Source organism: Indicator indicator, chromosome 12 (genome assembly GCF_027791375.1).
Source record: "Indicator indicator isolate 239-I01 chromosome 12, UM_Iind_1.1, whole genome shotgun sequence".
NCBI lineage: Eukaryota > Metazoa > Chordata > Aves > Piciformes > Indicatoridae > Indicator > Indicator indicator.
Window position 1 is genome coordinate 158159 of NC_072021.1, and position 25663 is coordinate 183821.

At 38.3% G+C, this 25663-nt stretch overlaps 1 protein-coding gene across 1 annotated transcript in view; it reads right to left on the reverse strand.

Annotated features, from left to right (window-relative positions):
• Positions 1 to 25663, reverse strand: part of UBR5 (ubiquitin protein ligase E3 component n-recognin 5) — a 79451-nt gene that overhangs the window by 39515 nt on the left and 14273 nt on the right. Inside the window, exons 2-11 of the mRNA XM_054385259.1 lie at positions 20773 to 20817; positions 20182 to 20263; positions 19924 to 20000; positions 19012 to 19131; positions 14924 to 15090; positions 8312 to 8461; positions 6113 to 6324; positions 3017 to 3133; positions 2819 to 2929; positions 1850 to 2004 (exon numbers count right to left, since the gene is read on the reverse strand). Of these exons, the coding sequence (XP_054241234.1) occupies positions 1850 to 2004; positions 2819 to 2929; positions 3017 to 3133; positions 6113 to 6324; positions 8312 to 8461; positions 14924 to 15090; positions 19012 to 19131; positions 19924 to 20000; positions 20182 to 20263; positions 20773 to 20817 (1236 nt within the window). The remainder of the gene's footprint in view (positions 1 to 1849; positions 2005 to 2818; positions 2930 to 3016; positions 3134 to 6112; positions 6325 to 8311; positions 8462 to 14923; positions 15091 to 19011; positions 19132 to 19923; positions 20001 to 20181; positions 20264 to 20772; positions 20818 to 25663) is intronic.

The window sequence follows — 25663 nt, forward strand, 5'->3', positions numbered from 1 at the left end:
TGCTTTTTTGGTAACTTTGAACAATTTATTCCTTAAGGTAGTCCTTATCAAACATCTAAGTCTCTGTGCCACCTCCTCCAAAATCTGAAGGCACTGTAGAAATGACATCCATTTCTATATTTATCTCCACTATCAAACATCTAAATCTCTGTGCCACCTTTTCCAAAATCTGAAGGCACTGCAGAAATTACATCCATTTCTATATTCATTTCCACTATCAAACATCTATGTCTCTGTGCCACCTCCTCCAAAATCTGAAGGCACTGTAGAAATTACATCCATTTCTATATTCATCTCCACTATCCAAATTCATCTCAACTGGCCATTTATTAGGGTGATAAGGAAGATGTTGCTTCCAAAAGTTTTTTTCTTCTAGTCCAAAATGCTACAAGGCCCCTGCTGCAGATGGCATGCTCCAGTCACAGCTTTCAAGTTGCAAACTGCCCCCTCAGGACTTGAGGATATCTTTCCCATGAGTAGTGATAATTTCCAGAATTAGCAGCCATTGGACAACAGGATTAGCTTTTTTTAATCTTCAAATTATAGAAGCTTCACTTTCTCTATGGAGACATACAATTCTACTGAAGTATTTTCCGGACTTAATAAAACTTAATGAGAAACTTGTTTATAGAATCAATTTTCAAAAGTCTGATTTCCAATTCATCATCAAGTATTTAACTTATCCCTGCCTAGAAGCTACTTGAGCTTTTGACATGATATGTATTGTAATGACTCCTGACAAAAATAGTGCATACTGACAATGCATTAGTAATATTCAGTGAATTCAATCCAATGAGAAATTAACATCAGAGGTCTTCTGAGACTGTTATTTGAGGGGATTGCTTATTTTGTTGTTTTTTTTAAACATTGGCTTCTTCAATATTTTACAGTGTTTAGAAGCTCCAGAAAGACCATGTGATGTTATTTCTGTGTTCTTTAAGGTCTGGACCACAAACCAACAGACCAAATCTTCTAACAGACCCTGACAGAAGAACATGGACACTACACAGGTTAAGTTTGTTCCATACTTATAAGAAAGGCCTGAAATGTAACCTGTTGCTGTGGCCAACCTGACCTAGTGTGAGGTGTCCCTGCCCATGGTAGGGGGGTTGGAACTGGATGATCCTTGAGGGCCCCTCCAACCCTAACAATTCTATGATTCTATGAAGCTGCACAAGCTGGGGTTGCTCTGCCTGGAGAAAAGAAGGCTCTAGGGCGACCTTAGAGCCTTCCAGTACCTTAAAGAGGCCTACAAGAAAACCAGGAAGGACTTTCTACAACAAGCAATAGGACAAGAGAGAATGGACTGAAGCTTGAGGAAGGCAGATTTAGACTGGGTACTAGGAAGAAATTCTTTACAGTAAGAGTGGTGAGACACTTGAACAGGTTGCCCAGGGAGGTTTTGATGTCCCCTCCCTGGAGGTGTTCAAGGACAAATTGGATGAGGCCTTGCATGAACTGATCTAGTGGAAGGTTTCCCTGCCCATGGCAGGGGGTTGGAGCTAGATGACTGTCAAGGTCCCTTCCAACCTAAACCATTCAATGAATTCTATGAATAAAGAAGGTTATTCTCTGATACTGTGTAATACTGATATATCTGAATGCTAAAGCATTTATACACACCTCCTAAAAGAATAACCTTAATCTCTTACAGATGTTATAACTGGATCCAACATCCTTAGGCATTACAGTAGAGAATAAATATACTTTAAAAATGGCATCTAAACACAAATGCAGAGTTAAACTCAGAACACTGTGCTTCAGTAGTTTTCCAATGCTTCCCAGAGACAAGGACAAGAAGACAGCCAGTGGATCTACACTGTTGTACAAACCCACAGCATTTACTTACCACCAGTACAAGTTGTTCTCTAGTTGAGCACAGGTGTAAAGAGCACAACAATGTAAAGAAACAATTCGTTCTCCCTGAAGCTCCGAGTATGTCTGTGCTGTGTGTTCCAATTTAGAAGCTACAGAGCTTAAAGTTTCATCTACCCATGTAGCAACCTAAGGGAAGAACAGTACAGAGAAAGGGGGGAGGAAGGAAAAAGGAAAGTTGCATCTTAATGAAGCATTTACTGGTTTTGAAAAGAAGCGAAAAAACAACAACAACAAAAAAAAAACCTCCACCAAAAAAAAACCACAAACACCCCCTCCCCCCAAAAAAAAAAATCAAAAACCAAATGAAAATTATTCCCTACTACCTTTTCCTTCCCCAGGAAAGAGCACTTCAGGACTTTTTCTTCCCCTCTATTTCCAGTCCCCAACAAAAATCAAAAAAGGTTAAATAAATGTGTATATATACATATATGTGTGTATATGTATACATACATATAAATAAATAAACATAGTAGAAATGCATACACTTTACCCCATCAGTTTTGCATTCACTCTTAACTATGCAGAAAAGAAAATTTAGATAACTTACTTCCCAGCACTGATAGCTTCAATATCCTTAGTTTTTCTAATAAATATTTAGTGAACACTAACAAGCTTTCCTAGTCCTAAACGAGGTTCAGTTTCTGCTGTAACAGCAAAAAGCCAAGTGCTTCAGATAATCAGCTCAAACAGGAATCTTTTCACTGTTTCACCTTTGAAGCTGCCAGATTTGTTCTTTTAAGAACAAATTCCCTTTTTGCATTTTTACAAAACACTAGTCAGATTTGTTTTACTTTTCCACTTCTTTTCCTCTATACAAATGGGATGAATGATCTAATAAATTTCTATCACGGATGAAGCTGAAGAATCGACTTCTTTATAAAATACTGCCACTGGAAAAAAACAGCTTTGACAAATTCAGCAGGCAGCACACATCTCATACCTTGTTGTTTTCAGTGGCAACAGTTGCTCTAATACTATTTGCAGAAAGAAGCACTATCTTTTCATTGGTTAGTCCCAGGAACATGGCTCGTGGATGATGGAGTGAAGGATTCTTTGGAAATAAAAAAAAAATATTTAGATATTCAAGGCATACCAACAATTCCAAAAGGTAAGCAATTAAAGATGAGATGTACAGTACCTGTGCATTTCTGTAAGGCTCTGATTCACTCCACTTCCATTGGTAGAGTTCTCCTTTACTGCTAACAGCCACGAGCTCAGAATATAGAGCTCCAATAGAAATAAACTTTGTTCCATCCTACAAATACAGAAACATGAAGTCTAAGACAGCAATATTCTAAATACATACATTAAAAAAAAAAATCAACTTGTAACTGAAGTTTTTTCAGAGTTCCTATAAGTGTTGAACTGGAAAATAAAGATACATCCAGCTGTCTCAAGCTTAGCCTGCACACAAGCACGCACACAATCACACTCAACATTAGGGCTTCTGACAGGCTAAGGGAAGAAAGAAATCAGTGTTGTTTTCTGAAGTTTATCAGTAACATACAAGGCAATTAACTTGGACACTTAAGAGCTTCCACAACGTTTTGAGAACACATGGAGAGCTCATGGAATTAAAGATAGGAAGATCTCAATTTCTGACATTTAAAGAAAAGTTGCCCACCAAAATGCTGGCTTTTTAAAATGAGCTAAAAGAGCAACATAATCCCATTGCTCCATTCCTAAGAATAGTCATGAAGGTTATCTTCCAACTACCCAAAAAATCAATTATCAAATGCACTGCCTTATCAATCAAGCCATTCTTATTGTTCACTTCTGTGATCTAAATGCTGCAGGACCCAAGCTACCTATACCTCCATGAAGCCAAGGATGGCAGCTCTGGTTCTGTAACCCAAGTCCTACATTTTCAGCTACAAATTCTGACTTGAAACCAGAGAAGATAATGCAAATCGATGACAAAAATCTCAATCTCTCTGCAGCTAAAGAGAATACACTGACTGACTTGTACAAACCAAAGGCTCAGCCTGAAACTAACAGCCTAGAAGGAAAAAAACCAGACATACTTTGCCATACTATAGAATGGCTCTGATACGTATGGCATAATGTTGGTATGTGGCAGTGTAAACTAAACGGTACCACAGACCAAGATTTGAACTATTGGAAGAATTAATTCCTTGATTTGAATTCTTGAGCTAAGAAAAGGCTCTGCTTATTTGGTGGAGAAAACTCTACACCTATGCAGCATCTCAACATCTTAAATTGTGGGTGAAATTGCTGCATTTGGCAACACTGTTAGCTTTACAAAAGTTTCATCCCTTTCCTCTCAGGTTGGTACTTCACCTCACAGAAACACAAGCTGACCAAATACTAAACATCAGAATAATGAAAAATGAAGGAAAAATAGTTTCAAACAAGATCAGTTCTTTTGTAGTGATTTCTCACATCCTTTCATCTCTCCCCTAACTTACTGTCTTTTCTATTAACATTTCAAGATCTCCTTTTCAATTTTCAAAATGGAAGAAACATCTCAATTGACCTCTCAGCTAAATCATCTCCCCCAGGACTCACCTTAAAAAACGTCTATTGGAAAATACAACTGACAAAACTTCAGTGGGGCTACAGCAGGAAAGATACAGAACAATCAACAGATGCTCAGCTGAAGAACAGGATGAAAAGTTTAACTACTTTGGCCTTTTTAGTAAGACACCTTCACACATTTAACTGGAGGCCAGGGTTTGTATAAGTGCATATGCAAACTGGTATCTTGGAAGAAGTTCAGTGTATTTAAATTAAATAAGCATTCAATTAGATATCACAACAAGTTAACTCTATAAAAGATGCCCAAAGAAGGCTGCAATAATTGTCCCAGGGCAAGATCTATTGAGTTTGCAAATAAAAAAACCCCATCCAGAAAAAAGACAACACTGTAATTTAATAAGCAAGCTTCAGGGTGAGAGAAGAAGGGCTAACACTCCTGAAGTAGTGAAAACAAAACAGAAAACCACCATGGACATAGCAGTGTAACCAAAACACAGAAAAGGAAATAAAAAAAGTTATGTCACCATTCCAAATTTAACCTACATTTGTTCTTTAATGCTAAAAATCCCTGAAATCTCCATCTAGCTAACCTAGATGATGCTTTCATTCTACCATTATGACAAAACAGGAGGAACAAAAGCTGACAGTTTTCACTGATGCAGAAGTTCGTTGTTACTGGCTGAAAAAAAAAATTAAAATCACACTCTAGACATAAAAGATCTGGTTGGGAAAGCCAAACATTAGACAAACATTCTTTTAAGTATCCTAGTTTCTCAGTTTGATGCCCAAATGAAGATCATTGCAGCTAAAGGTGAGCTACTCTAAGCAGAAATAAGCCTCTAAATTCACCTCCTTCTTCAAGCTCTATACCTAGATTTAGTCTGAAAGGAGAAAAAAAAAAAAAGATACATACAAAAGAAAGTGTGACATATCAAAATAGCAACCTCATAGATACTGTGGACAGACAGAAATGAGAACACTAGAAAGAGGACTCCAGTTCGTAAAATTTGATCTAATAAAAATTATCACATCCATTTCCAGGAAGTTTTTTGGTTTCTTTGGTAGGTTTGGGCTTGTTTTGTTTTCTTTAAAGTAATTTCCTCAAGCACCGAGGTAAGTCATAAAGATATCTAGTTAGCAATACATAGCTGGTGTTCCTAATATTCTTATATCTGATGCAGGAATTACTTCTTGCCTTGAAAATGGAATCAAGATTACAAAGGAAACCAGCTAATCAACGCTCAAAGGATGATGAAGGAGCAACCAATACTCATTTAAGTTATTGGTCAGCTCCAAAGACATCTCTGCTGCTTAAAAGCCTGAGCCACTTCAATTGAAAGTCTCTGAGAAGAATAATTCCAACCAAAAAAATATTTCAACAAAACAGTTTAAATTGTTTCACGAATTTCCTATTCCCTATCAAATGCTTTGAACATCTAAATGAAAAAAAAATGAACAAAAGAAAAAAATCCAGCCTAGTAAGAGCTACAGCAGTGCCTTCAAAACATGGAGAAGAAAATTAGAGTAACAACAGAAGTGCAGCTGTAAGGCTTTAAGTAGTTACTTATAATTTTCCTAAGTGCACAACAAAGAATCCTCTTTATTACAGTATCTCATATGAGCCTAAGCTGTGATATGGAAAAAGAAAACACAGAGTCTTTATTTGGAAACAATAAACACCTCTATTGCACAGCATGCAAAAAAGAAAAAATTAAAAAAAAAAAATCATCAATACCTTATCTGGCCACCACTGCAAGTCTTCTCCTAAGGAAACAGGGCTTTGGACAGGTGTATTCTTCTTGTCCAGGTTTGGCTCCCCTTCCTTACTTGTAGAGCCTCTTTCGTTATCAAATGAGGCTCCATCAAGCCACCTTCGCTCACGCAAACGTAAAACGGACTCACGTTCACGCAACAGCTCAGAGTCTCTCTCTAAGGGAAGAAGGAGAACTGGTATGCAATCGGGTCACACCAGTGGGATAAAAGTAAGCCACTCTCTAGTAAAGACCCTTCAGGATGCAACTAACAGCAGTCAAATCTACTCACAAAGATTAAAAATAAACTCCTGACATGCAACATTCAATACACTAACCCTTTCAAAGCACACGTACTTGAGAATTACTAAGCATCTAAATAAGCTAGAAATAAAAAGCTTTTACACTTTTGTGCACTAAAAATTGCTAAAGCATTTTCACTTACGGTAGAGGAGGCCAAACACATTTAACATTGCAGTTTAACGTTTTATAGTACGATAAGCAGAGTTTTCTAGTATGGTTTTATCAATGTAGTAACAACCAGAAAATAAAAATCTAAGCCTGTATAGTCTGTTAGTTATCTTTATGCAAACCAAAAAAAAAGCATTTATTAGAGAGTTTCATAATAACTTTCAAAGGAAAAAAACAAACCCCAAACAACAACAAAAAAGAGTTTGAAAATGTTAAAGAAAGCAAGCATTAAAAAAAAGCTATCATATACATGTTTGATAATCCAACCCCTTTTGTTTAAAGCAATATTCCATATGTATCTGTTTGGAATAGATCAAATGAAAACTTTAAGAGTCAGGCCAAGTTTTTAAAAGGAACCTTTTAGGAAAACGTTCCTTACCAAAATGCATCCTCTCCAATTGGCCTACAAACTGTCTTAAAGCCAGTACTCTGCAGTTCACTCATGCAGTTAAATTTTTTAAATCAAGTAATCAAATTAACTTTCCAAGAGTCAGCTGTGCATGGAATATAAGGATTATAAAATTCTTGGCAACATCTTATATAGAATAATCTTAGGAAAGGGGAAGAAAAAAACATGGAGGAATTTAGAAGGAGTTATGTCAGATGCTGAATATTTGCACATGCACTTAATGCATTCAACCTACTAAGTACTTCATTGATGCTCCCAAAAATCAACTGGAATTACATGTATGAGATGACCACATTATTATATCATAGGTTCAACGAATTATGCCATGTCTTGGGTTTTTTGCTGGATTCAAAAAATGGGCAAGTATTTCTAAGGCAAACGTGACAGCTTGTCTTACAGAGTCCATCAAGTACTGTGTTTATTTCTAGCAAACATCAAGCCGAGCCCTGACAATTTTGTAACAGGAACTTCTGTGTTCAGCAATTAATAAAAACATGTTAATGAAAGGCAACAAACTGGACTAAACAAACAATCACAGTAGAGGTTGGATTAACAGTTTGGAAATAGTCTATGCATTTGTGCAACAGCTTCAAAAAGAGAGGAATTTGCTGCCTGGTCTGTTATAAATCTTTTAAGTGGAATTAGAAAACCAACCAAATAAAAAATAAGCAAAATGCCTTAACACTGCTCAAGGAGTTTTTTTTCCTCAGCTGTTAACAGTGATCCTCATCCAACTATAAAAATGCTTAGGGGGGAAAAAAAAAAAAAGAAAGAATAAAGAAATAATTTTTTTCTCCCTCCTGAGCATCTAAAGTGCCTTATTCCATAAAGGTAACCTCTGTCATGGAGCAATTAAGGAAATGTGAAGAACAGTGAACAAAGAGCAACTCAAAAGAAAGGGAAAAGAAAGAAAATGTTAAGAATGCTGCATGTCATCAACTACTCATTTTTGAGCTAAATTAAATCTCTGCAATTCAGTTTATGTATTAGTGTGTACTTAGGCTACAGTTTATTTTAAACTTAGCATGCAAAAATTTTACAACACCTTGCAACACCAATGATCAACAATTAGATTTAAAATATATTCCTAGGAAGGTTCCTGCAGAACTTACCTGCTAATATTCAGACTTCATTAATAATTTTGATAAATGAGTAGCAGTCTATTTGTCCACTCTACATTTGACAACATAGCACAGTCTACTTTCGCATTAAATCAGAATCTAAACCACCAGTGTGTACTAGCACTAGCTTTTTTTTCCCCACAGCAAACTACTTATTACAAAGAAAAAAGGTGCAAAATTACCTCTGGATGAGCCTAGCCTGGAAAGTGATGAGCGCCGAAAGGATGGATAACCAAAGTAACTAATATCTTCTGAAAACATAGCATCAGCATCAATAATGACACTTGGGTGAGCAGAATGTATGTCAGCATCCAGAAGAGACATAAGATCCTCTATAAGAGGAGACAAGGGTCTTAAGTGAATAATCAGCTACTTAAAACATCAGCTAGAGAGACCATCAACTAAACAAATATCAAAACAAAAGAAATCCTAGCTAGTAATTGAATTTCTGCTCTTCAGATTCACCAGTGCAAACTCATGTGCCTCCTATGCAACCACATTTACAATCAAGCTTGGCCAGTGAACAAAACCAGTCTCCCTACAAGAACTGCTCTGTCACTTATCTAACCACCTTTCCCCAAACAAGACTTGCCCCAAACACATTTTTCTGTAACCCAGAAATTCAAACTTTAGCCTGTCACTGAAAAGAACAAAGCACTAGGGTAAGACAGGTACATATACAGACGTGCACACACACTCATGCACGGAACACACAACTCCAAAGAGGAGCCAGAATTCAGGGGGGACAGAATCGAAGGTAAAAGGTGGCCTTCACAGAGCCATGTCTTGAGGCTCCTCCATGGAACATTTCTTCCACAGCATTATGTACTTGTTTAATACAAAGGCTAGATTGCAGCTCTCAGTACAAAGCTTTAAATGGTAGCTACATTAAGAACAACAAGAGTTAGCTGGAAAGAGCACCATTTTTTAATACCACACAGTTAAAAAAGAACCACCAAAACCAAATCTGACCTTAAACAATGTGACTTCCCTAGCTTCTACGTTAGAAAACCTGAGTTTCTCTGAAATACTGTTCATCATTAAAATATAAAAGCATTTTCTTCCAACAGCTACTATCCATACACAAAAGACACTCCTGTAAATTCGTGTAATTTATTAAAGTCAGCAACTAAACTTGAATACCATCTTGCTGCTACAGGAAGGACAGTCCTACCTCCCTTCTACATTCCTGTGGCAGGGGCCTCTTTAGTGCAAGGTGGGATTTCTAAATCTACAACTAGTGCATTTACCTGGCTTGAAACAATACTTCCTAGGGTACAGAAGTAAGGTGAAAAGTAGTGTTAGTAAAATAGAGCCCCATAGTGCCTCACCACACACAGCTAAGCCAAAAGAGACAGTTCTGCCCCTTCCCAAACTTTCAAAATAAGTCAATAAATAAAAAAACAAAAACAGGCTCCCTAAATTAGATTTCAGGTAACCCACACAGACATACAAACCTCACCACCATGCAAAGGAATGGCAAGATAGCTCCTTTTGACAGCAAGACAACCTCATCTGCTCAGACCACTGATGAAGCTATCATGAGGCTACAGAGGGAGTCCCTTCAAGAAGCACAGGAGTACATATAATTTCATCACATCCAGTTCTTAGCATCTACCTCTCATTGCAAGCATGGAAAAAAAAGGTGGCTAAAAATCAAGGTTTGAAGTTAAATAAAAGCGTTCTTAAGAGCAACAAAAGAGAAGGTATGCAGAAACTAAAAAGGAACCAGAGGCCACACTTAACATTAGGTTTAATTCACTGAATTATTCCACTTCTTGGTATTAAAAGCATTAAGAGACTTCCACAGTCCTGCACATCAGAATGGTCATCCTTAAATTTCTGAACTATGCCCAGGAAACACAAGACATAGCAACTACTACCAGCTGTCCCCAAGAAAACAGGGCTGTAACTCCTTTGCTTTGAAATCCACAGTGCTCATAAGAGCTGCATTACATCAGTAACCCACTCGAGTACACACCATTGGAGACTCAGTGGTTCAGGCAGGACGTTTTAGCAAGTCATCCTTCACAGACTGCATGGAAATCCTTCTATAAAACTTTGCATTTGGTAAACCGGCTGTGTCTTTTTAAAACACTTCCGATGACTCAAGAGTGGCTTTACTTTGCCTGCTACATTATCCATTTTCCACTAGCTTTCTGCAATGATATAGCTGCAGAACACCTCACCTTACAAGTATCAGCTTCTAAGTACCAGACTTCAAGAGCTGGAAGCACAGCAGTGACTGTTTTATCTCTCAATATTCACACATTGCTCCTCTTCCCTCTTCCCACACCACCACAACCATCTCTTCCTAGGTAAGCTTCAGCATCTCTATAGTCTAACAACTTGTTCTTGTTTTCTTCTTCCTTTTTTTGGGTCACCATTTGGCCAAAAATAGAAAGGAAAAAAAAAAAAAAGGTGATCCCTTCTTAAAAACAGGATTGGCCAGTACAGTAAAGAATTTTGTTCCAAATGGACAATATGTTGAGGTTTTCTTTAAAGTCAGTTAAGCCAGAAATCTGTTTAACAGAAAATACACACTGGTTTGTGACACACATACCCTTCCCACCATGTTAGACATCTTGTTTGTTTAGCTGTGTTTCCAAACAGGAAAGTAAAACTTCAAGCCATCAGGCCTAAGAACCAAAACTTAGAAATCCTGAAAAACTGGGTTTTGGCTAAATGTGATTTAAGATGAGTGAGGATATGAAGCTTTTTCTTACTCTCTCATTTTAGCTTCAAATCAGATTTTAATTTTCTCACAGTGTTTCAGCAAAAAATGCCCCTTCTTCCACTTTCCATACCAGCAAATAAAGTTGCTAAAACTAGTAGGGATTAAGAGCTAAATCCACTCCTTTTCAAACACCACTGGAATTTTATAGCGCTGTCAAAGCAGATACTGTAAGGCTACATCCAGTTCAAAAATTCAAATGAAAAACCATTCTCTATGACTATTTCCCTGCTCTTGCCACCTCTTTAGGTAACCACGTAACTATGATTCACTAGTAGATACCACTAGCAAGTGGAAGGAAAAGGATATTCAGCACACATGAAAGAAAAAACAAAACAAAATACACAAATAAAAAACTGCACAAAATTTCAGTAGGCATACAAGCAGCAATTCAAATACTGAGGAAAATTTTGTTTTCAATAGCTCCATGCATAGCATTACCACTGGATTCATTAATTAAAGGCATTGCCTAGATAGATTCCAATCTCAAGTCAGGCTCACATTAAACCTTTTCCCTTAAGGGGGCAATCAAATTCTCTCCCTTTTTCTCAGCTGCATATTTTTATTAAATATCCAAGGATTCAACATCTTCAGTATTTCCTCCTCTTTCAAGTTTGGACTGCATTGGCAAAACTCTGACAGTGAAGGGAGAGAAGTATATATTTTGGTTTCCTAGGAAACCAGACTCAAACAGAAACTCCAGAACTCATTTCTTGGTAAGACATAGTGCAGAACATTACCCAGCTTGAAGTTCATCTTAAAAAAAAAAACAAAAACAAAAAACCCACCCACAAACAAAAACAACCAACCAACCAAACCCAAAACCTCCAAACAACAAAGAAAACCAAACCACACCAACAAAACCACAGCAAAAACATACAGCTAATTGTTTTCCCTAAAGGCAAGCCACTGAACTGATCCCACACTATGCTCCAGTTCCCACCTCCCCACGCTGAAAGACAGTACAACTACAAAACCAGCCTGGCCCTCTTCTCACCTTTAAATAAAAGGAAAAAAAAAATATTTTAAACAAGCTCATTCCAAAATCCAGAGTAGTCTGGATACTGCCAAACCTGTGCTTCACAAGTCCCACTAGTGTGAAGCAAGCACATCGTGCAGAAGTTACTGAGCAAACATGCACACATCTGAGCTATACAAACAACAAAATATTTTGCCTTCTGCAGAATCTCTATACAGATTAACAGCACATAAAGCCCAGAAGCAGCCCCTCATAAAACTTGCTATGAAAACCAGCCTAATAAATTAATCTAGAAGCCTTCAAGTCTTTTCTATGCTAAATGATCTTGCTCCATGTAGTTTAACCTTGATTATTTTCTTTATGTACTCGTTATGTATCAAATGAACCCACATTCTTCTATCACAAAAGAACTAAGACTAAAGAAATCAAAATCAAAGTAATAAGGGTCCAAGAGACAATGAAGGTAGTATGTCCAGAAAAGTCAAGTTCTGCTCTTCACTGAAGACATTTTGAAGAATTCAGAGGGAACTGAGACACAGTTTTGTTACTTTCAAAAAAGTCAGATGCCTAACCCTGACAGTACTAACTGGAATTAGCACAACTGATACATTCATGAAATTACAATGTATTAAACAAGAAATTATTAATTTCAGAGTGGTTGGAAAGTACACTATCTTTTTTAAGTATTACCTTTTGATTTTAAAAATCCAGTGTAAGCTACTTTTAGAGTTTTTCAAAAAAAGCTTTGCTTTTTTGAGAGGCTTAGAGGAGTAATCCCTAAATTTAAGGGCCACAAAGCACCAAACATGCAGAAGGGATAAAGTAAAAACTAGCTTGTGCTTTTAAGCAAAATGCAACAGCCACCCCAGTCCTGAGGCAAAAGCTTTCTTGTCATTTGCCTTTTTTGGTGCTTGAAAGGAACAAACTGTAAAAGCTTTAAAGCGTAATTTGACATAATTCAGAATAAAAGAAGTAAAAGTTCTTTATCTTTCAGAATAATTTATAAACCCCTAAAGATTCACAGCATTTAGCATCTATCACTTTCCTACAGTCTTCTTTTATGAATTTTGATGCCACAGTTCCAAAAGAGCATCCAGGGGTGAGATGACAAGTGAAAGCAAGAAGGGTGCAAAGTTTCTAGAGTAAAAGACTTAAAAAAAGATTCTACTTAGTTCTGAAGGGCAAAATGTTGCTATTCTTCTAGAGAGAGATCTGCAAGTTTCTTGTTTTCCTGAAAACAAGCCTGCATGGTTATGTGACACAAGGAAGGACTGATAATTTGTACTATTTCATGTACCAACGGTACATGACAGACCTTACTAGTGCTCAGCTAGACTTCTCCTACTGTTTTGATCACATTCAGATATCAAATTCATTTTTGTGCAACAAATCTATTTTTTGCACATAAAACTGCAATACATTAAAACAGACAGAGAAAGCACAGCATGTTCTAAAATTGCAAATTACATCTTTGGATTTAAGACATAGTAAGTGTCATTCCCACCTCTTTTCCCACAAGAACTAGGGAAGAGTTAGCCCAGTTTCTCTGTGGGGAAAGAAAAAAGCGGAAGATTGCAACACGTTGTAAGAGAAATTAGTCTAAACCGTGTAGAAGCTTTAAAAATTGAGCCAAGAACAAAAGTGTTTTCTGGACAGCTAACAGAGAGTGAAACTCTGCATACTACTTTATTTCAAATACAAAAGACTCACAGACTGTAGTGCAGGTGCCTTCAAATATAAATCACCAGTCACTGGCTGTCAGATAGTCCCTATTAACTGATCCACATCATCTCAAGAGGTACTAAGAGTTAATGCCACTGAAAGCTGGTTAGTATGGTTAAATACTACTGTAAATAATTAGTAGCAGTGACTTATCCTCTGAAGGCCAGTTCTGAAAGAATGTATTCAGGTACATTTAAGAGTAAGAACTCCTGCTTTGAATACTTGAAAAGAGTCAGGAGAATTTCCCTTTTCCAATGCATCTGTCTAATGCTATTAAGCTCATCACTGAAAAAACAAGACTCAAATGAAAGATTTTTCATCCTTCTCACCTGAGGATTCTTGATTGTACAGCAAAATAAAGAAGCTTGATAGATGCAACTAAAACTAGAAGAGGCAAAATGATATACAAAGCCCTTGCTGCAGAACAAAAAAATAAACCCAAAAAAACAATAAAACAACTTTGTCTAATCACATGATTGATAAGATAAAGATGGAGGAAGCCCATGAACCTTCCTGGTGAACCAGATGAGCAGAAGAAAAAAACAAAAAACAAAAAAGCCCACTCATTAGAAAAATATCAAAAGGTCATTTAGACACACAGAAAGGAAAGCTAATATGAAGTCAGAGTTTAGATGTGCTCTTTTCATGCAGTGCACCTAACCCAAACATTAGATTTGGCTGCTATGTTTTCAAGTGTGTTCACTCAGCAAGAAAAGAGAACCTACATTATTTAGCAAATGCAAAAGACAACTCAAAAGTCTTTTAATAAAAACAATTGTATGGGACAGACAGTATTCTAAAAATAGCTGGACTTGAATGACAGCATTTTATCAGCAGAGGCAGGGAACTATAGCATTTATGAGGGGAATTTGTGATGAAGAATAATTTCTCAGTCTAACTGCAACTGTAAGCTGTTCTGCCCTCACCTTGAGGCATTTTGATTTAAAAAAGCTGCATAACTTCTGCTCTAAAAACTGCTGTACCTTAAGAATATGTTAGTGGTAAAAAACATGCAAGTCACTAGAAAGTTTTAGGATTAGCTTTAATGAGCAAGCCACACAGCAGTCAGCATCATATTGGGCAGCAAAATACAGATGTAAGTAATGCTGATGTTATAAAGCCTGAGATTCTACAAGAAACAACTTCCATGCCACCGATAGACAGGGTCAACAGTTACTCTTCAATGCCTAACCTAATCCCTCAAGACATCTTGGTGCATCTTTTGTGCATCTTTAGACTTTGCTCATATAAGCAAGAACTGTCTTTGCTGCATACCTTGCACAGCACGCTGTCAGTGCTTAATTACAGGGAAATAAGAACACATTGGTATTTTCTTATCAAACGTTGCAGGATACAAACCTCCAGGAAGATATGATTCACTTGCTGTGTCATCCCCATCATCTCCATCTTCATCATCACGACTCAACAAATTATTTACAGCAAGGTTTACATCAAGATTTGTTCGCTGGAGTTCCCGAATAATAATGCTTCTGGACTTTCCTTGTAAAACAACTTGTGCCTGTAAGAGCAGAGTAGGTTACTGATCATTCTCAGCTCATCAACCACCTATCATAAGAAAAGAATGCTTCATTCTGAAGGAAGTCTAATAAACCCCCAAAGTCAATCCCTCTACATACAAGATTCACATGTATTTTTCATAGTATCTTGTACTAGACAGTCAACTTTCCCTCAGTAAGAGGTAGGCTACTGAATTCCAACTTTGGTACTGAATTTCATACAGTCTTAGAATCTACTCCAACATTCATCAGTTATATTTATAAAAAAATTAAGTAGAGATGTCCATGAAGGAAAATTCTTAGTATTTTTAAAAGATTAAATATCCTTAATGTCTTTCATTTATCTCTCAAATACATTACTCCAGTCACTAAAAATTATTTTTTTATTTTTCCTTCAATCATCTAAAACAACTCCCCAAACCAACAAACCGCCCCCCCTATCAAAAGACACCCCAAACATTCCGACACCACCTCACCCCTCCAAATCAATCCAAACACAATCACCCGCCACAATAAACCATCCCCCCAATTTCCCCCCCTAATTCCCCCCCCCTACACACACCACCCACCAAACCTCCATCCCCTCCCAATCACTACCACCCACAACTCCCCCCCATCCCCAACCCCCCCACCATACCCACTTCCCACCCCCATCCCCCCACCCCTCATTAACCATCCCCCACCCTCTCCCCCACCACTCTAACCACACCTCCCACACCTCACAACCCCAACCACAACCAATCATCAAAAAACCCCATACCAACCCCACCCCTACCACACCACACCCCCACCCCCACCTCCCCCCAACCCCCCACCCCCCACCCACCCCCCCCCCCCCCCCCCCCCCCCCCCCCTCCCCCCCACCCCCCCCCCCCCCCCCCCCCCCCCCCCACCCCCCCCCCCCCCCCCCCCCCCCCCCCCCCCCCCCCCCCCCCCCCACCCCCCCCCCCCCCCCCCCCCCCCCCCCCCCCCCCCCCCCCCCCCCCCCCACCCCCCCCCCCCCCCCCCCCCCCCCCCCCCCCCCCCCCCCCCCCCCCCCCCACCCCCCCCCCCACCCCCCCCCCCCCCCCCCCCCCCCCCCCCTCCCCCCCCCCCCCCCCCCCCCCCCCCCCCCCCCCCCCCCCCCCCCCCCCCCCCCCCCCCCCCCCCCCCCCCCCCCCCCCCACCCCCCCCCCCCCCCCCCCCCCCCCCCCCCCACGCTCGCAATGCTCGCGTCACACAGCACTCTGTTATGTTGTGTGGATGTACACACACATAAATACATGCATGCACCAATTCCTGAAGTTTCTAAAAGCAACGTTATCAGCAGTGTAACATCTAACACTCAGCTGTTAACTTCCTCCTACAAAGCACATATGCAGCAGCTTCATGGTCTGAAGACTGACAAAAGGTCACTACACTCAGATGGGCCTTCTAAATTTCTGACACTTTCAGATTAAGAAATTGCAAAACAAGTCTTACACTAGATAGTTCCTTGATCCTCAGACCCTCATGGATAGTTTTCAACAGATACTATGCTCTAGACCCACACCTATTTGAGAATACTATGAATTGTACAAATTGCAAAAACATGCCTAAACTGATTGAATGGTTTGGTCATTTCTATGAGTCAGTATCAAAGAAGGAGGTAAAAAGGCTGTGATATGTAGAAACAGACAACTCGCCATCACTACAACCTTCCACTAATCTTAACACCAGAGAACTGTGTAAACTGCATCTGTTCTGGACCTAAGACTAGATACTCTCTTGTCATGAAAGGCTGAAAGACTCTGTTCTTCAAGGTTAACTAAACTGTTGTACAAATCTACCTTAAATGATAGTGAATATGGTATTATTGCTATTCAATAATCAGTACCAGTGGTACTTTCCTGCTCTTAATCACCCTAATCTTCAAACTCCTCACAAAACAACTTTTCAATAAGGAGGAAAAAGAAAAAAGTATGTTCTCTGAAACAAAATCTAATGAATTCATGTTGAAAGCATACAACATGTAGTGCTAAAAGCTAATTAAGAATACTTGTCTTATATTTTAAGGCTTAGGTTGATTACTAACATCCTTCTCTTTTTTTGTTCTTTTTCTCTTCCTCCTGACAAGAGCATGCAATCACAGAGTAACTCAAGCACCTGCCTAAGACAAGGCTCTCTCACAGAGACATCTACACTTTCAGGATTCCAGTCAATGACTACACAGACAATAACAAGATGAAAGGTAGTTTAGCAATAGCTTTAGGAAAAGTCTTGTCTCATGAGTTAGGAAAACAACTCCAAAAGAAAAAAGAAGATACTACTGAAAATAGAAAACAAAACAAAATCCAACCCAAAGACTGAAGTAATATTTTAAAACAAGCCATTAATATGTTTCTCAAGGTGGAGAGGAGGCTGGAGGGAACAAGAAGGGGGCTGAGTGGGAGCCAAGTTCTTCCTACCCAAGAATTCTCAATTCAGCTCTCAGCAGGGAAGATGAGGGTGTAAAGAAAAGGTTGCATATTAGATTTTACTACTCATTACATAAGCATTTTCTATTCTAAGTTATAAACTATCAAGGATTGACACTTGTCAGTTACAATCATTTCTACTCATAGAGTATTCCAAATATTCCAAGCGTGTCCTAACCTGGTCCTGATATAAAGAAAAAAAAGTAAATAATGACAAAGTTATTCCTATTAAAGTTGTCTAAATCTAGAATAAATATTAATAGAAAGTGGAAATCTTTCTGCTCACCTCCTACTTTTCTACATCTCTGCTCTGCCCACTAGGCATTCTACCAATTTTCCAAATCTAGGGATCTAATCTAAGGACTCCACAGTTTGAATGTTTCTAAACTCAGTTTATGAAATATTCCCATTGTTTAACAGAGCAGTTGTAGTGCCTTCTGCTACTCTACCAGTTTGGTGACTTTCAACTACTTCTTAAACATGCAAAGGAAGAAGTGAAGAACCCTTCAAGGTTGGTCTCCTAAGAGCATAGAGGATAAAAACCCTTTTACACTTTCCCCAACAAGCTGTAAACATGACAATAGCAGTTTGTCTTTAACACAGGAATTTTTGTTTCAGATGCACAAAGGTTTCCCAAAAAGTTTGGGGAGGGATAAAAGGGTAGGTTATCTTTCATGCAACTAAGCCCCAGACAAAATTAGCTTATTTGGTAGCATAAAAAACAAATTAACTTTTGGCAAAAAGCTGCAGTTCCTCCCTCTTAACAAATCACTCGTGTAGAAACCAGAGTCTGTAAACACAGTTCCCCTTACCACAGTTAGTAACCTTAGGAAGTAGCACTGTTCACTGTCTTACAACAGCACAAAGAGCTCACTGTGATCATGTAATTAAGACTAATTGACTTTGCTATACAAAGGGACACCATCAGTTTTAAAGCTTCTGATGAAAAAAAAGAATCTGTATAGCACATTTATTACATAGTACAATTACAAAGATTCTGAGCCACAATCTTTTCCAAATGTTCCCTTCCTATTACTAGGTATAGGACCCCAACTAACAAAACACTGCTCATTACTTGGGGCAGAGGAGAGGAAGGCACAATAAAACTGAGCACAAAAGGTCTGCAAACATAGATAACAGATTCTTCCTGCATAAATGCACTCACTTGATGCTGATGTGCTAGCCTATCAGGGCTTACATCAATAGTGTCCCTCTAAAACACTGCTCTTCCAAATCAAGGAACAAAAAAACGTTCAAAAAAGACAACACAGCCAAAGCCCAGTTATTCTTCACACAAATATGAAGGATCCTAGGAACTGAAGGGGCACTTGCCTATCTGTTATTTTAACCAAGTCAATGTTTAATATACCCTACCTACACAACTGCTGTAATTACACGTTCCCTTACACATACTGCATACCATTTATATATGTGTATACACATATACTCAAATATGGAACAAACAGATTGCAGCCTCAATCCTATCAAAACTTACCCAAGGGTGTTGCCTGCCAGTCTGCCCAGAGTTTCAGAACCAGACAGAAACCATGGGGAGTCACTAGTCCTGCCTGGCCTGGATGTCCTTCCTGCCCCTGAGCCACTGCTCAACTTTGAACTGAAAGTAAAAGATGGTAAATCAGTCACAAAACAATCCCAAATGGGTTAAGAACAAAACCTGGAATCCCAGGTCTAAATTCTCAGGGACTTAGTCTGGTAACATACCAGCTTAAGCAACACCCTTGGGGAATATTCCAAACTAATCTAACTGTATGTTAGGAGATACACTGGAAAAAGAAAGTGGAAAGCATGCCTAAGAGAGCTTACATACATCAGCAATCCATAATAGCACAGTTGCAAATACACATTAAGCTAATTAGTGATTTAGGTCAGCCACTGTGCTAAGTTTTCAGTTAGTTTTCAGGTACAAATTGTAATCACCAAATGTTCCATCTATAAACCTGAGCCTGAGTACGCTCCTTCAATATTAAGAAGAGGTTTGCATTTGAATGTGAACCATTACATAATCCTATTAAGGGGGACTTACCTGGACTGAAGACAAGGGGTTTAGAAAGTGAGCCTCTCCAGATGGGACCACTTTAAGAGTGGATTCAATATGAAACAACAATTTAACACAGTTTCTTTCACAAGGATTATTTCTGGAGGGATTTATTCCTTGCATTTAAAGAAATCCTGTCTTACTTCTTTTAGATTCACATCTACTACTTTTACCTACACCAGTCTGTCATGTTAGGCTGTTTGGCTGCGTCACCATAACCATTATTTATCTACTCCAAGTGCCCATTCAAAAGGCAATATAGTTTAAAAATAAGCAAACAAAACCAAAAAGCAGTCAAACTGCTCGTCCAGCTCAAAAGAATGATTGAATATGAAGAAAAGCAGTTCTTACCCATCATTATTATCAGGTTTACCCAATTCCAATCTGTCTGGTTGAACTGAAAACCCAATCCTGCAGACTCTACCATCCTATATTTAAAACAAGAAAACAAAAAGTGTCTAAAATTGAAATGAAAGACAAGTTACAGAAAAAAAATACAAACAAAACCAAGTCTACAGTTATTGAAGAAAGTTAATCAATTTAATGCCAGGCAAAATAATTAACTGCATTATTTCAAGTTTGTTATGTGACCAGATTAAAATAAATTACCTCAAGAAGAAATGCAGCATGATTTGGTCCCACCACACACTGTTTAATAGTGGCCTGTTCCAATACATTCAAAGGGGGGTGGCTGCAAACAAAAAGTGAGCACATGTAACATTTTAAAACTTTTTACATCTGAAAAAAAAAACACATCCCAAGTGGTATAAGGAAGGAATAATGTGCAGTGATGTAACATTATCAATATGAAAACACTGAAGAATGCCTAAGAACGTGCATCAGTTGAAACAACTGTAATATATTTTTGGCCATTATGCACAGAAAAAGCAAAACAAAAACTTTAAAAGGTGATAAGAGTTTTAATTAAATTAGGTCAGTAATAAAAAAAAAAGGGGGGGGGGGGGATTTATACTTCAAATTAAGGAGTACTGAAAGTATTCAGTAATATACTTTATCGTAACTGAAAATCTAACATTTTCTTCCCAGTATAAGAACTGTGTTATCTGAAGCATTTCTGAACTTAGTCTTAGAAAGCCTCAATGCCTCTAATACTAATCTACAGCACAATCATTTGCTTCTTACTGTTGTTAGAAAAACTGCTTTCCTAAATGATGTACAGCAACACGTTATATGCCTTACCTGTTTAAATTATATTTGTTCAGCTTCTCTGAAACTTCCCTTAATCTGAAACAAAAAGAAATGAAGTTGTTTGAAAGAGATCCTCCACAGTAAACAACATCCACTGCAGCAGCATTTTTACAATGTCATGGGAAAAACTTACCACCACATTTAATGAAACTTGGTGTAAATACTACTTGGTGTTGACAGTCTGTATAAGAACTGGATAGTGTTCAGCTTCAAATCAGTTTTGTTTTGGAGTTTTTTGTTGGTTTTGTTTTCTTTTTTTGCTTTAGTACCCTTCCATCTACTATCTTGCCACAAAACCCATGTTCTTTTGTATTTCTGTGTGTTTTGCAAGCCACTATCAAAAAGCACTACTCCTGCCTCACTACCACCACTTACAACTCGAAACACAAAATAAAGCAGATGAAGCAATTAGCATTAACTGTAGATATGGTTGTGTGTCTTTGTACAAGCTTGAATACAGCACCCCAGAGCAGACATGTTTATAGTTTTCTAAGAAATACGAGTACCTAGCCCAGCAGAGCCAAAAACATGACAGCAATTTCCCAAAACAGAAAAGACAGGAAAAAGTTGCATAAAAGCCAGCGTCAAAAGGGACAAACAAGGGATTTGACCAGCATAAGAAACAATTCAGAGAAAACTCACTATGTATAGAGTTATATAAAACACCGTCTCTATTAAAAGGGAAAGAATGTGTCCAAAAGTGTATCCATCTCACCTTCAAGGAACATTGCCAAGTAATGGTAATGGCCAAAAAAGGGCCAACTTACAGACCACACCTGCCTAGAGGGCATGGTGTCCAAAAGTAGAAACTAGCACAGCAATTTCTTAGGCAACTTCTAATCCACTTAGAAAAGATTGTCTCCCGGCAGCAAAGATACTCTCATAATAGCATGTAGGCACTTCAGGAAAAACTTGTGCTCCCTTTCTTCCCAATGAAGGCAAGCAACATGAAGAAGATGCAAACCCAAGGTAAATCCTGTAAAAGTAATGCAAGGTCTTCCTAATCAAGAAAAAAAACCCAGAACTCAACTTTGGTACCACATTCACCACAAGCATTCAATAAATCTATTTCTTAATCAGCAATACCTTTCTAAACCTCACAAAAAGACATGCACATGAGCATTGCTTTTCCTCTGTCTGAACTCACATCATTAAACCCTTTCTTTTTATTGGGTTCACTTCAATTTCTACACACAGACTGCTATGGACAACAGAATTCAGTTACTTGCAAACCCTGAGCATGAGAAAATACAGATTAGAGGTCCAAAGAGCCAAGTCTGAATGATATCAACAGCATTTAATTCTAAAGCACTTGTCCTGAGGGAGAGAAAAAAAAAAGATATATGTCTGCTTGAGAAACAAGATAATTTATACTGATAGAAATAACTTTCAAGCCCAAGAAGAAAGGAGCCTACTGAAAGGACAGCAGGAAGGAAGAGAACGTGCTTGGAATTGCCTTTTGCTATCGAAGCCAAGATGCTGGTTTCTTAAATAGGCAATTTCACAGCCCCAATTTCCAGCCACAACTACTTCATACAGGCCAAGAGCACATACATAGATAATGTTTCTGTGAAGACAACCCACAAATGGGAAAGAAAGCAAAGTTCACTTGCAATCTGCATGAAAGGTAGAATCAGAAAAACTACCTTTACGTTCACTGCACTGCCTGTATGAAAAGGTGACAGCAAACACAGTAGTGCTTGTCTTGATTAATTGTCTGGAGACAATTACTATACTACTCCATGAGCAACACTTAAAGCTTCCTTATCTGAGCTTTGTTACAAAACCTGAGTACTACCAAAGAAACAGAGGTTTTTCCATTCATAAAAGATCATCGTAATCCTTTTGACTTGTAAAAGAAAGGGGGAGGGGGGGAAGTGTTAGGGAAGAAATATGCACAGAAAGCCAAGACTTGCATACTAAGTAAATCTATTAGTAACACCAGTCTCAAGAGAGGAGGTTTATCTGCAGCAAGCATCAATCAAAAGAGATCCAATGCTATTGAAAAGACGCTGCTGTCAACATTTAAGGGAGGGGACCAGAGAAGGTAAATGACCACACTGGAAGTACTAAACTCTCCTACAGAAAAACAAAACTCTCTCACCCTTCTCCCCGACCCTCCAACAATTTCTCATGCAACTGCTGTAATAGCAAAATTACCAAATACTGCCTAGTAAGTTTAGAGACCCATGAGGACTTGAATTTGACACCTAATGCCTCTGAGTGAAAAAGGTGGTGTTCCCCAGCACTGTCCCTGGTTTCACCGCCACTGCACCCCCTTCCTGGTGCTGCCACCAGCATTTGTGTGAGCACCAGTCACAAAACTAAACCAGCAGGAAAACGAGAGTCAAACAGAAAGATGTGCTTATGTATTCTGCATGGAAAATATGTTTGTGCAAATAAAAACTAAATAATTTTATAAAAACGTTTCCTGTAGCAATCTAAGTCTTTCTACTGACACAATTACATGGCTTTGTATCACCACCCCCTTACACATTTTGTATTTTTCATTATTTAAGATCAGGTTAATTTTAACAATAAAATTCAATTATTTCAGCTGACAGCACACTCCATTAAAATGTACAGGCAGAGATGATTTAATCAGTTGTCTCATTAGGGAAGGTCAACAGTTCCACTGCAACCTTTCTGTGGCAAAAGGGATCTCCAAGATGGATGCCTCAACAGGCTAAGCTTTGAAAAATTCTCATCACAGGCAACTATTTCAAAGGAAGAAGTTTAGTTTTGTTTTTTTAGGAAATGCACTAGTGTGCCAACCTTTGGACAAAATTTAGCGATGATGGCTCCTGTGTTAAGACACTTTAAACATATCTATCAAAATTCATCCAAATACAGTTTTGAGGAAAACAAAAAATCAGTTTAAGCCAAGCAGGGATTGTTTTGGGTTTAAGTCTTGCAGCTACAATTTCTAGCCTCTCTAAACTGATCACACTAAGTAACCAAAGAGGCTCCAAGCTCAGACTTGACATGTGACACTTTTATTTGTCATAAGATATTATTTCCCTCAAAATACACTTCTATTTCCAGAGACATTTATCTGAGGACATACCCTTCCACCATATCCTGCTTTGTAAAACCAAGCTAGTCTCAAAAATGCAGGAGAGCTACAGAGAAACCCCATTTCAAAATACTTAATATTTTATTAAAAAATGGACTTCAGTAAATTTTAAACTTTATCTTATTTAAACAAGTGCCTAAATCCACATAAGCAAAATCCTGATTTACAATTTGTGCTTTTAATGTTTGTAAGAATAGAAATTGTCTGGTTTAAATTAAGCAGTTTTGTCTTCGGGATTTTTAAGACTCTAGAGACTTCTATGATACATGTTCACCATGCTCAGTTGCCTGCAGCAGTTAGGCAGCACCAGTCCTGTCTTGCCAGTCATTGTCCAGGAATATTTATCAATTACTTCCATCATGCCAGCAATAGCTTAGAGACCAATAAACAAACGTGAAACATCAGCAAAACTTTCTTCCTGCTATAAGTAGTTTTAGAATAATTCAATGACAGCATGCTCATCTTTCTCCCCATGTGTTAGGAAACTAAGAGTTACAAAAATAAAGGAAAACCAACAAACAAAACCAACCAAACAAAAAACTCCAACCCACACTACATCATCTACACTTGGTGGACATCTGCAAGACCTCATCAAGCAGGCAAGTAACATGAAAAGCACAGTGCACTGCACACAAAAATCTCATGTAGCTAGGTTTACATAATTCTCCCCTCAAAAATGTACTTGCTGTTTAACAGAAACAGTATTTACAGGTGCTAGTATCTAATCTGACATTTTGCAGCCTTGGCCAAATAACGGTATATCTGTCACATTGGTTTTTAAGTGTTACAACAATTCCTGCCATCTCAGAGTATAATTTCTGTAACCACATAAAGAAAGCTATTTTTCATTTTTCTCTGCAACTTTAGACTACCTTTTTAAATGCCAGTTAGGTCTTTCAAGAACACACAGCAAAAAAATCACTGAAGCTAAGCAATTCAAACAAATGATTTAACCACAGAGATGTACAATAAAATGTTTACATGCTGAATGATTTCAGAAGTAAAGAAGTCTTTTTTACTCAGCAAGTAACACTACAGAGTCCCACACACAGTATTCAGAAGACTGTCTTGGATTTTTCTTGATGCTGCTCTAACTTATTTGTATACTTTAAGTACCAGGAAGGGGCCCTACTGGAAAAGCTTTCCTCACATCAGCAGTAGATGATGATGGAAAGAGTTGCAAAGGAGGAAAAGGAAAGATACATTTGGGGGGGGGGGAAGAGCCAAAAATATAAAAACGTTAGTTTGGTAAGATGAACAACTCTAAGTAGGGAAATTAAAAATAAAAATAATTAAGCAAGCCCTGGTACATTCTTCTAAGTGATCGAGCCTCTTTCAGACAATACATGAAAGAAGTCTGAAAGTCAAACAACTTAAGAGACTTCCACATGAGAGCAGAAAAGTAGAAAAGTATAGAAGAACAGATACGATGCTTTTCCAAAAGCAGATATCCAATAGGAGAAAAAAAAAAAATTACTCAATCACTGGAAAAAAGTGATTTACTTAAAGTAAATACATCCTTCACCTCTAACCATCAGCCAAGACCCTGCAGTGCTCTGAGCACAGCAAACCAGGCCCAAGGAGGCAGCTATGTGGCCAGTTAAGAGGTGTGGGCACAGCAAAGCTCCAGAGCCTCCACACCAAAGCCCCCTCACACTTGCCTGTCTTGAATCATGTGGAGAAGAACTCCCATGCCTGTCTATCAGTGTCACGAAAATGGGCTCAGAAACACAGAAAATGGACACCAATTAGAAGCTTAAGCAAGTATGTTATCTTTATTTTGTGATCTTGGGCTCCCCAATTCAA